Source organism: Leopardus geoffroyi, chromosome X (genome assembly GCF_018350155.1).
Source record: "Leopardus geoffroyi isolate Oge1 chromosome X, O.geoffroyi_Oge1_pat1.0, whole genome shotgun sequence".
Classification (NCBI taxonomy): Eukaryota; Metazoa; Chordata; class Mammalia; order Carnivora; family Felidae; genus Leopardus; species Leopardus geoffroyi.
In genome coordinates, this window is record NC_059343.1 from 33,706,846 (window position 1) to 33,719,320 (window position 12,475).

Below are 12,475 nucleotides of genomic sequence, written 5' to 3' on the forward strand. Positions count from 1 at the left end.
TTTTTTTGTAAACCCACAAGGCAGCACCTCGCTCCTTTCCTGCCCCCAAAGAGATCTTAGCTAAGGCAAACTCTGATCAGGGCTGCTGTGTCAGGTTGTGCACTGTACAAAGGTGCCTGGAGGCAGGGGCAAGTGGGAGCCCAAATCCAGCCACCTTTGGGGCAGGGAGCTCTGTGCCTTGGCAAGGGCCACATACATGGTAGAAGGGAACTTTCTCCTCGCCACAAGCAGTCTGATCCACCAGGTAGACTAAGGGCCCTGGGAACATCCGTCCAGAAGGTTTTTGAATTCTTTTATCTAGAGGCAAGCCCATTTCCCAATTTTCACAAAAGCTCCTGCCTTGAACTTCCATCTTATCTTTTCTAGGACTGGGTGGGGGGCGGCGGGGGGTTCTGCATCTGTGGGTTTCTCCACTGCTGCTCCCTCCCCAAGGAGCCAACAACCCTTCAATAACCACGCCCCCACCAGTCAAAGAAAATGAGGGAGATCAGCCTCATCTGTGGCCTCCATCAGACCAGTCTCTCCACCCACAAGAATTGGCGGGGGGGGGGGGGGGGGGGGGGGGGAGCGGTGAGCTTCATGAAAATACCATGTCAGGACTGGCTCCCAGACCGATGAAACTAGAATCTTTAGGGATGTGGCCTGGAGTTTGACCAGATGCATATTTTAAAAAAAATTTTTTAAGTTTATTTATTTTGAGAGAGCGAGAGCACGAGTGGGGTAGAGGCAGAGAGAGAGAGAGGGAGAGAGAATTCCAAGAAGGCTCCATGCTGTCAGTGCAGACCCCCACACAGGACTCGAACCCATGAACCGTGAGATCACTACCTGAGCCAAGATCAAGAGTCAGATGCTTAACCCACTAAGCCACCCAGGCACCCCTGAGCAGATGCATATTTTTGTTCCCCCATGCTCAGTGGGGCAGGTTTTAGAATGAGCTAAATTCCAGGCCAGCATCTCTCAACCTAGGCACTATTGACATTTGGGGCTCGATACTACTTTGTTGAGGAGAGTAGCCATCTGTGCATTGAAGGATGTTTAGCAGTATCCCTGGCCTCTGTGCACCAGACTCCAGTAAAACACCTCATTTTCCAAGTCGTGGCAACCAAAAAATGCCAGGCGTGATCAAATATCTCCTTGGGGAATGTTTGCCCCCAGTGGAGAACAACTGTTCTAGGCTCATGAGCACAAGTGAATGCACACCCCAAATTCCAGGTTAGTTTGTCCAGTGGCCTTCCTTTTCTAGATCACCTCTGAAGCAAGCTCTCCTCATAAAAACTAGCAATTCTATTCTATCACGGGGCTGAGAAGGAACACGTGGCTCTCTCCTAGACCCTGAATCTGGCTGAATTAGACGAAATACCACTCTTGATGTTATACACTCTTTGTTATACACTCCGTGCTATGCACTCTTTGCGTGAATAACACTAATCAAAATAAGTCAGTCAGAGAAAGACAAATACCATATGATTTCACTCATACGTGGAATTTAAGAAACAAAGCAGACGAACAAAGGAAAAAAGACAAACCGAAAAACAGACTCTGAACTACAGAGAACAGATGGTTACAGATGCGGGGGTGAGGGGTGAAATAAACGAAGGGTGAGCACCGAGTAATGCAGACAAGTGTTGAATCACTCTGTTGTACACCTGAAATTAATGTAACACTGTATGTTACATTAAAATTAAAAATAAAAATAAAATGTTATACCAAGTTTTATGGTAAAAAAAAAGTTTTTCTCTGTGCTACCTTAAAGAAAACTCCAATCAGATTTTATTATTATTGCTATTACTCTTATTATTTTTTTAAGTAGGCTCCACACCCTTGAACCCACAACTGGGAAAGCCAGAGTCGCATAATCTACCGACTGAGCCACGTGCCCCATTACTATTACTATTATTCCAGGTCTCTCTCAGATAGAAGGGATGAAGGCAGAGGAAGGGGAGGAAGAGAGGTTATCAGTTTATCCCACAGTATCTTGCTAGACAATGGGAGGGTTACGTAGATTCATAGATCTGTCTAACACCTGAACCCAGAAGATGGGGTAATAAGTTGATGGAAACAGGAAGAGAAGTCACTCAGGGGGAGCCCCAGAGCTATGATCTCATTCCTGTCCTACTGGACATAACTATTAACGAGTTGAAAAAAAAGACGCTGTTGGCGTGAGACAGCAAGCTAGGCAGGCGAGAAGAAGGTTCCAAACATCTCTCCAGGCAGCAATGCTGTACGGACTCTGAATGGTAAGTAGATCATTCTACATTAGATCTCAAAAACCAAGCACACAGATAGAGAGGAGGGGAGAGTGGCTTCCCACTTGGTGCTGTGAGAGCACAACCTCTGTGCCATGTTGAGGAGGAGGTTGGCTTAAACACCACAGTCTTATCCCGAGTCAGAGCAGAATGACCCACTGTGCAGAGGAAGGAGGAGGCTTCCCGGGATTCACCCCCAATTTCTGCCTTGAGCTTGTCAAGTGAGAAACGACACTGAAGGAGGACCTGACAGCCACCTACCTGCTGCAGGAGAGAGAGTTCCTGAGGACGTCAGTCAAGGCCCTTCCATCCCTGTGCCCCGGCCACATTCCCACACCTCCTCATTCTTCTCCCCCTTCAAACCAGTTCTTCTCTTTCAGAGTTAAGGGCCTGAAGTTTGAGGGGAAAGTTGGTGGCTCGCTGTACCTTGGGAAATGGATTGGTGTTTCTCAAAGTCAAGGAGCCACTCCGAAGTGATGCAGCCTAAATCAATGCTTCTCAAACTATCTGTAGTAAGGGACTATTATGTTTAATTTTTTAAAAATGTTTATTAATTTTTGATAGAACACAAGGGGGGAAGAAGAGAGAGAGAGAGAAAGACAAAACCGGAAGCAGGCTCCAGGCTCTGAGCTGTCAGCACAGAGCCCTACGCGGGGCTCGAACCCACAGACGGTGAGATCGTGACCTGAGCCGAAGTCGGACACCCAACCGACTGAGCCACCCAGGTGCCCCATGAGGGACTATTATTTTAAAATTTCCAATCCATCATTGGCCAATGCTTTTATAAAATCGATAAACATGACTCACTAGGAAAAAAAAATGAAAAAAGAGAGAGAGAGAGAGAGAGAGAGAGAGAGAGGGCAGCACAGCTCTGGGGCTATACTGTGAGTGGCAGAGATATAGTGGATTTAGCTTTTTTAAAAAAGTTTATTCATTTTGAGAGAGAGAGAGAGAGAGAGCGCACGAGCAAGCCTGAGTTGGGGGAGGAGCAGAGGGAGAGAGAGAATCCCAAGCAGGCTCCATGCTGTCAGCACAGAACCTGACTCGGGGCTCAATCTCATAACCATGAGATCATGATCTGAGCTGAAATCAAGAGTCGGACACCCCACTGACTGAGCCATCGAGGGCGCCCCATGGATTTAGCTTTTTAATACTGTTGCCATACGAACCACAGACGATAGTAGACTGCAGGTTTCTGGGAACTCAAGACAAGGACAAGGAAATTTGACCTCAGTCTATTGGAATCATGCTAAAGGAATGGCAGAAAGATAGGGTGCGTTGGGCTGGAACTTTTGCTGATAGGTATCTATCAAATATCCAGATCTGAGAGGGTTAAGGTAAGAATGCTTGAGATCAAGATCAAAAAGCTAAGGCCAGTCCAAGAATAGTATCTGTTTACAATCCCCTGGCTTGAAGAGATTTCTTCCTTAAGATAAATATTCAGAATGAAACAATACAAGCTCTAGGGTATGAAAAATGTCCCCAGCATAAGGGAAAGGGAATATTTTTGCTCTAAAGATTCAAAGGAAATCACCTCTTTTATAAAAATAATAAGCTACAAAAAAGGAAAAGCAATTTTAGAAAATATCTATTTGGCATATTCAGTAACAGATTCAAGGAAAATGCTTTTATAAAGTAGGAACAGGAGGTCATACCGAGAATTGAGAAATAAAAAAACGCAGAGATTTAAAAAGGTAATTAACGGCTTTCAGTTTCAATCGCCACATGCTTGGAAGCCATCATTCCTGTCTTGGCAACCAGAAAAGGCTGGGCAAGCAGAAAAATCAGTGCCTTTTCTCGGATCCAACAAAGAAGTGCGTTTTCAAGGGCAAATCGTCACCCATCACTACCCTGAAAGACAGGCATATTCAGACAGTCACAGTGGAGATCGGCTTGCCTGGAGAAGAAAACACCAGGACCCATACATTGGTAGGAACACATAAGTGGCCATCTAGAAAAATTGCCAGAAGCTGAGTGTGGACAATTAGGAGCCTAAGAAACTCCTGGGGCTGAGCCACGGCAGAAACTCCCCCACTGCTGTGGGCTTTACCTCCAAGAACCCTACCAGGTTTTCACGATGAAGATCCAAGAGAGACCCCACCTGCTCTGGCAGGGGGAGGGGAAGAATAATCATGCTGAAATATACTCAGAGACCTCTCTGCACAAATGGGCCTCTCTGTGAGGGGAAGGACTTTACCAAAGCCTTATCTCACCTCAGGGAAGGGCATTTCCCTCACTTGCCTTGATGATTGATTCCCAGAAAAACATCATTCAGGGAACTGCCCATGTGGTTTTGGAGGGAACCTGCCAACCACAGCCACTCCAAGTCTTGGTCATAGGTGTGGTTACAGGAATCAGGTTGGGTCAATGATAGAACTTTATTCCTGAGACACCGTCATTAGAGAGGTAAGCACGGGTCCCAGGCAGGCCAATCAGGCTTGCCCCCCAAATTTTAAAACAAAGAGGCACCGTATGAATGTGACCTAGGAAATGCTAGCTTTGAGTGGGGCTCAGAACGAGAAAAGATGCCACTGTGCAAGCTGGCCCTGGAGCAGGTCAAGGTGGCACTCAAGGTGTCAGTGGCAGATAGGGATGTATGTTGAAGTCTTTGGCAAGCTCCTATAGGTGAAGCAAAACCTGACCCTTCAAATTTTGTGGCAAATCCCTGCCACCTTTTCTTGATTACTACTCTCCTTTCTAGAAACAATTCTGGCCTGCCACTGGGCATTATTAGAGACTGAATCCCTGACCATGGGTCACCAAGTTACCATGTAATATGAGCTGCCTGTCTTCAACTGAGTGTTGTCCAATGGCCAAGCCATACAGTTGGGTGTGCAGAGCATCAGTCTATCATCAAATGGAAGTGATATATAGTGAAATTAGTTTGCAAGCATAATTTGTTCCAGAAACATGCTTGTAACCCAAAGCACGCACATATCAAAACGAATTTTAAGAACCATCGGCTCAATTTTTATCATGTGACATTTGGTGTATTACAAGACATCGCTTGTTTATCAAATTAAAACGTATTAGAAATGTTTGCTCGTCTTGTGGGACACTCGCAGAACAAGTTACAATCCAAGGTTTTACTGTATACGTAGTCTGGCTCGAGCAGGCCCCCAAAGCAGAAGTAAGTTGCATTAGGAAGTGGCCCAAATGCCCATGGCACCTCCTTTTGCTACGTTACCTTCTCTCTTCCAACATACATCTCTGGCCTGATGCAGCGTTCCCTAGGACCATTTGACTGAGGAAGAAACACCTCAGATAGTTTTGCGTGGCACGTAAATACCACCTAAAATGGTAGCGGAGAGTAGCCAACACCGCAGCCCTACTCTCTGACAGCCCCGATGGACAATGTTGAGGGCAATTCCACCTAGGAGGAAGGACTTGGAGTGGTCTACCTGATTCTGTGAATAGACACTCACACTGGTTATGGGTTTTCCTTCTCTGTCCACATGTTTCTGCCAAAATCACCATCCCATGGTCTTACAGAATTCCTTGTGTGCCATCATGGTATTCTACAAGTACTGCTTCCAATCAAAGGACTCACTTGACATCAAATGAAATGAGGCAAAGGGCCCATGCTCATGGAATTCACCGGTCTTACCATGTCCCCCTCATCCTGAAGCAGCTTGAGAGAAGTCGAGTGGCCTTAGGGTGCCTGCGTGGTTCAGTCAGTTAAACGTCTGGCTCTTGGTTTCGGTTCAAGCCTCACACTGGGCTTTGCACTGACACTGTGGAGCCTGCTTGGAATTCTCTCTCTGCCCTTCCCCTATTCCCTCTCTCTCTCTCTTTCTCAAAATAAATATTAAAAAAAAAAAAAAAAGGAAGTAGAGTGGCCTTTTGAAGACACAGTTAATGCCCCAGCTAAGTGCACTGCAGGACTGGGCAAGGTCCTCCTGGATGTTGTATATGCTTTGAGTCAGGATCCGGTATATGAAGCTGTTACGACCATAACCAGTATTCACCAATCCAGGGGTACAGTGGTGAAAATGGGAAGGGTACTAGTCACTGTTAGCTCTAGTGATCCATTAGCAAAATGTAACTTCTCATCCCCATGATGTATAGGCTCTGCGGGTCTAGAGGTCTTAGTTCCAAAGACAGGAATGCTTCCACCAAGGGATCCAACAATGATTCCACTGAAATGGAAGTTGAGACCATTGCCTGGGCCCTCTGGGTTCCTCGTGTCACTGAATGAACAGCAGAGAAGGGGGTTACTTTCTGGTTGGGTTGATTAATCCTGACTATCAGGGAGAAATTGTGTTGCTACTACCACACAATGGGCATAAGGAGAATATTTGGAAAGCAGGAAATCCTCAAGGAACCTTTAATATGCCCATGTCCTATAATTAAAGTCAACAGAAAACTACAACAACTCAATTCAGGCAAGGCTGCTAATATCCCAGAGCCTTCAAGAATGAAAGTTTGGGTCACTCCACCAAGCAAAAAGCCATGGCTAGCAGCCGAAGTGCCTGCTGAGAGCAAAAAGAATATGCAAAGGTAGAATGTAGGAAGAGACTAGTCACAAATATCAGCTAGGACCATGTGACCATTGCAGAGACAATGATTGTAATAGTTATGAATATTTCTTCCTTATTTTAATATAGATGTTTCCAGGGGTGCCTGGGTGGCTCAGTCGGTTGAGTTTCCCACTTCGGCTCAGGTCATGATCTCACGGCTCGTGAGTTCAAGCCCCGCGTCGGGCTCTGTGCTGACAGCTCGGAGCCTGGAGCCTGCTTCTGATTCTGTGTCTCCCTCTCCCTCTGCCCCTAACCCACTAGCATACTGTCTCTGTCTCTCTCAAAAATAAATAAACATTAAAAAAATTAATATAGATGTTTCCATATATGTTAACCAGATATTTTTGTTTTTCTTTTACATCCCTTTATCATCTAATACAAGATGTATTAGTAATACTTAACTTTATATCTCAGGATTTAAATTATAAGATATCAAAGGAAGAATGTGAACCAGCTTCGAAAAGAATGAACATCACTCAAGGACAAAAATGGAACTTTGCAATTCTCTTCTGGGGAAACAGCGTTTTTTTGTTTTGTTTTGTTTTTTTAGTTGTATGGGGGATAGTTGTATGATGCTATGCAGAAGTAGGACTTTAATATTGTCTTTCTTCGGAGATTAACTATACTTTAAGGAGATATATATGTATGCTAAGTTGACTAGGGGTGAATTTTAATGGCTTTGCAATGAGTCAACTTGGCGAGACCGAGCTACATTTCCCAGAATTCATTGTCTTGTTTATTTCCAGTTAGGGTCAGTCACAGGGGAGATTCTCGGGGAACCTGGAGGCTGGAAGGGAAGCAGTCAGTGGCCATTTTGTGGTTCTCACCTTGCCAATTTGCTGACTTACCTCGTTGATATGAAGCAGCAGCTGGGCCTGCAAGTGCCCTGCCTTCCCCGATCCTCCCTCAGTCTGACTCCTAGGTCAGGTGTATGTGTTTAGCTCTGTGATAAAGAGCCCCGCTTCTGCTGGACACCCTCATCACCAAGGTCAGAGGCAACAAGAACTGTCATAGGTTATAGCCCTTCCTCACGGAGTTCCAGCTCAAGCTTGTGGGTTCCAGTCTGCACTTGATCTCCTCCCTGCACTTCATAGCTTTCCTTCTCTACTGCCTGCCCCATGAACTTCAAGCTCCAGCATTAGACTTGGAGATAACAGCCATATGGAGACTGGTCAGCAAGCTCCCACAATTGCATAAGAGCAATTTTCAAATCCATACTGGCCTTATGCAATATATATCCCTTACTGAGTTGACTTCTCTGGTTAAACTCAGACTGACACAGGTGAGGAGCGAGTGTGGAGAGAAAATGAACTTGGTTTTGAACATGCTAAGATGGCAGCAGTGCAGGTGAAACAACAACGTGGAGACGTCTGGTGCTAAGATAATTTGCAATTCAGTAGGAGAGTTGAGGAGAGGGATATAGATTTGAAATGCTTGCATGGAGGTGAAAGATGAAGTCAGTGCTGTGGATGAATTCCTCAAGGACACTGGAGATAAAGGAAGAAAAGGAAAACGAGGATATACAAGCAGAAGAGGGGAAAGTGAAGGAGGCTGTAGTGACATCAGCCAATGGATCTCCACAGGAGACATCTGAGTCCCAAAGGGGAAGGACTTTTTTTTTTTTTTTTTTTTTTAATTTTTTTTTCAACGTTTATTTATTTTTGGGACAGAGAGAGACAGAGCATGAACGGGGGAGGGGCAGAGAGAGAGGGAGACACAGAATCGGAAACAGGCTCCAGGCTCTGAGCCATCAGCCCAGAGCCTGACACGGGGCTCGAACTCACGGACCGCGAGATCGTGACCTGGCTGAAGTCGGACGCTTAACCGACTGCGCCACCCAGGCGCCCCGGGAAGGACTTTTTTTTCTCTTGCCAGGCAGGTCCTGTGGAAATATATACAAGGGAACATGACCCAGGACTAGAGGCTGACAGAAAATGGAACAGTGAGGAAACATCAGTTAGATCCTGCGGTATAACTTCTTTCCCATAAGGATTGAGCCCCGTAACCTCAAAGCCCTCTCCTTGGGTTGGAATATGGTTTGTGGCCTTACTCCCCCTTCCTCACAGAAGAGCAGAGAAGCAGAAGAGCCAGGAAGGAAGACTTTAATGTGGTAATGAGGAACCGATCAATTGCTGCCCCAGAGGCTATGCATCTGAAAAGGACTGTTAAGTACCTTGGCACTGGGGATGCTTTTTGCCTAAAGACCATCGGGATCCTCAGAGATACGCTCTCAACCTTTAGGATACCAACTTCTCAAAGAAGACCCCAGTCCTTGGCCCAGTGGGGTCTGTTCAGGACTCTGAGAAAGCAGTTTTGGCCCTTTCACCCTTCATTTCCAGCAAGATTCTTGGGCTGCCAACTTTGAAGATGTTACCACCGACCCCCTGCTTGAAGGCTGCATCCACTCAGCTGTTCCCCTTCTCTCTTGTTAATCCCTGCTGATTCTGTTGATGTTGGCACATCCTGGGGCCTCTGTCTTTTAGAATGCTGATTCATCCAGAAAGCATCTGCTGGAGGTAACAGCCTTGTCACATGTTTCAAGTCAAAGAAGGATGTGTTGGAGGAGAGGGAAAGCTTTCATTTGCTCTCGTATAATCAACCCAAAGGTCAGCATCACCGCGAGGACTTAGACTGGAAAATTAGTTTTAGAGATTGAGCTCAAGAATGGCTTCCAGCTGCAAAAACAGCTAACACACACCCCCTGTATGTGTGTGGACGGTACAGGCGGCCTCTCCCTGTGGTTGTACCCATGCCCTTTCTCCTCGTTCTCCTAAAGACCTCTCTTGGATCCTGAGAGTTTCTGGCTCCTTGTGAGGTCCTCAGGGAGGCCAGAGCACATGCAGAAACCCTGCTGTTTGGCCAGAGCTCTGAGGGCCCCGGCCAAATACAAAAGCAAGCCAATTTTACAAACAACGAGTTAATAGTCCCTCCTGGGTTGCATCATACTATTAGTGATAACTAATCAAATGCTTCATTTAGTCAAATCCTGTTGGACTTTTTGTTCTGAGTGCTTTTCAGGGATCAGCCTTTCTCTGACCCTGGTAAGTAGCCAAAGAAAAGTTGATGCATGGAAAAGTTACAAGATTTGCACAAAGGCCCACAAGAGTTGAACACACCCAAGCTAAACAGAGATTCTGAGCTATCGGCTTTCGGATTCTACATTAATCTTTTTAGGTGGCTGCTTGAGCCTTCCTGCATTGCTCAAGTCCTTCTCTCTTTGCTGGATGGAGTGGGTTCAATTTCTGTTTGTTTGGAACATAAACGACGTAGGCACTTTCCTCATGTACCTCATGCCCCCTTCTCTTTAGAAGGAGAATACACCAGTGATGTGTCAAGATCTTGAGTGTATGATCTGGTACAAGGAAACTTAATGTTTGGTACACCTTACTCTCAAATGCATGCTATTCCATGATGGTCATACTGTATCGTTTTCTTCCGGCTCTTTCCTTTTCAGAAAAGTTGTCTGAACTCTGCCTCTATCAATCTGCTCCAATCTGGGTCCCACACTGCTCCTCTGAGATAACTCCTGCTCTTACAAACTGCATATTGTTTGTATCAATAGACGTGTTTTTGTCCTCATCTTTATACACTTCTCAAAAGCATCCAACACTAATGACTACTTGTCACATCCAGGAACACTAATAATATTTAGCATCCAGGACACTGCACTGTCATTCCTCCAACCACTCTGCATGCTCCTTAGCCTCTGGCCACCCATGAGTCTCTGGGCAACCACTGAATGTTAAATTCCATGAGAATCTCTATACTCTTTCCCTAAGTGACCCCATCCACACTCAGAACTTTAATCACCGGCTGAACACTGAGAACTCATAAATCTATCCCTTGGGCTCCCCTCTGTGTTCCTGACCCTACTATATAACTTCTCTTGATTGTTCAAATGCATCTCCAACTCTACATATACTGAATTGATTCAGGATGTTTCAGTCTGTGTTCTGTTTCTTTCTGTCTCAGGGTCTTTGCGCATACTCGTCCTTCTGCTTGCTTTTCCTACCCCTTATTCTAGATAACATCTTATTTTCAGATTGTACTTTCCATGGAAATTCAGGGAAGCTTTCTTAGGTTCCCTAGGAGATAAGTTTTAATTCTGCCCGTTTCACGTGCTGTGTATTTTCCAAGATGGCTGCAACAATACCCCCTCCCCCATCCCTCAGGTTCTTCGCAAGGTGACATTGAACACTCCTGCCATCAAGGGAGCTCTGCACTCTCCCCCCCTTTATCAAGGTGGGTCTGTGGCTATGCCGGAAGTGATCAAGGTTAGGTCATAGGAAGTGATACAGCTTTGTCTAGTCTCTCTCTCTCTCTCTCTTTTTTTTTTTTTTTTTTTGAGATACTCACTCTTAGAAGCCGGCAACTGTGATGTACAGAAGCCACATGAAGGTTTCGCATAGGGGTGTGCCACCTGACAGCTCAGATGAGACCCCAGTCAGCAGCTAGCGCCAACTGCTGGACAGGGGAGTGAGGAAGCCTTCAAAATGACTCCAACCGCAGTCACTGTATGACTGCAACTATATGAGAGACCCTGAGCAACCCCTGCAACTGTAAGATAAATGGTAGTTGTTATTTTAAGCCACTACCTTTTGAGATCATTCGTGATGCAGCAGTAGATAATGGAAACACGTGCTTCTGAGCATGGACCTATTATCGTACCTATTTGTGTGAGTCATTTGAATCTACCATAGTGTTTATCTATTTGGGTAAATATTTGTATTTGACTGACACCTGTACTCCCCGACAGACTACGATTCCTTTGATACAAGTAGGGACAGTGTCTGATTTGCTCATCATTGTCTTTATAGCACTAACAAAGAGTACATGGTAGGTATTCCAAAAACACTTTTTAAGTAAACGAATGAATTCCTATTTGCACTAGGTTTAGAAACTCTGACACATGAGAGCTTAGCTGAACACTTTAATACATTCAATTGTGCAATTTCTTAATACTTATTTGAGGTGACATTTCTCACTATAAAATTAATTACTCAAAGCATGAGGACTGATGATTTAACATTCATTCATCAAACATGTAACTATATAAAAAGGCACTTTGGAAATATCAGGAGTTACACCACAGGGTTTCTGCACTTTAGTCGCTCCCACATGGAACACTTCAAGAATTTACCAGAGACTACTGGCATTCAGGGTTTCCACATTCCCTGTGTTTATTTTTGTGAGACATTACTGAGACACTTACTTGAGTTTTAAAGGTTTAGATCCTTAGCTGTTCAGTGAATGGCTCTTGACTCTCCAGCATCTACATCCCCATAGACTTTTGTTTATTGTCTGGTAATGTTCTTAAAGTGATTCAGCCTGTGTCTTTGTGGCATTAACTTGTAGGGTGGTCACATCCAGGAATCACTTGACTACCGAAATGTGATTAGGGCAAAAGCTGGGAAGGCATATAGAAATATTTGCATTTGATGGGGTGCCTGCCTGGCTTAGTCAGTAGGGCATGCGACTCTTGATCTTGGGGTTGTGAGTTTGAACCCCATGTTGGGTATAGAGACTGTTTAAAAAAAATAAAATCTTAAAACAAAGAAATATCCATATTTGATGTTTCAGTGGGTTAGAAGAGTTTGTGAACTCGGAGCATGTGCTGGGTGACACTATGGGTGGTGTGGTCAATGAGACGTCAGGATGGACTGGAGGTGTCAGGAAAGCCATTATGGAGCAGGTGCAGCTCAAGGCAGG

General features: G+C 45.1%; 1 protein-coding gene across 1 annotated transcript in view; it reads right to left on the reverse strand.

The window, feature by feature from the left end:
- Positions 1-8,852: 8,852 nt before the first annotated feature.
- Positions 8,853-12,475, reverse strand: part of RPGR (retinitis pigmentosa GTPase regulator) — an 86,020-nt gene continuing 82,397 nt past the window's right edge. The window contains exon 18 of the mRNA XM_045471725.1: positions 8,853-9,273. Within this exon, the coding sequence (XP_045327681.1) occupies positions 9,259-9,273 (15 nt within the window). The 3' untranslated portion in view covers positions 8,853-9,258. The remainder of the gene's footprint in view (positions 9,274-12,475) is intronic.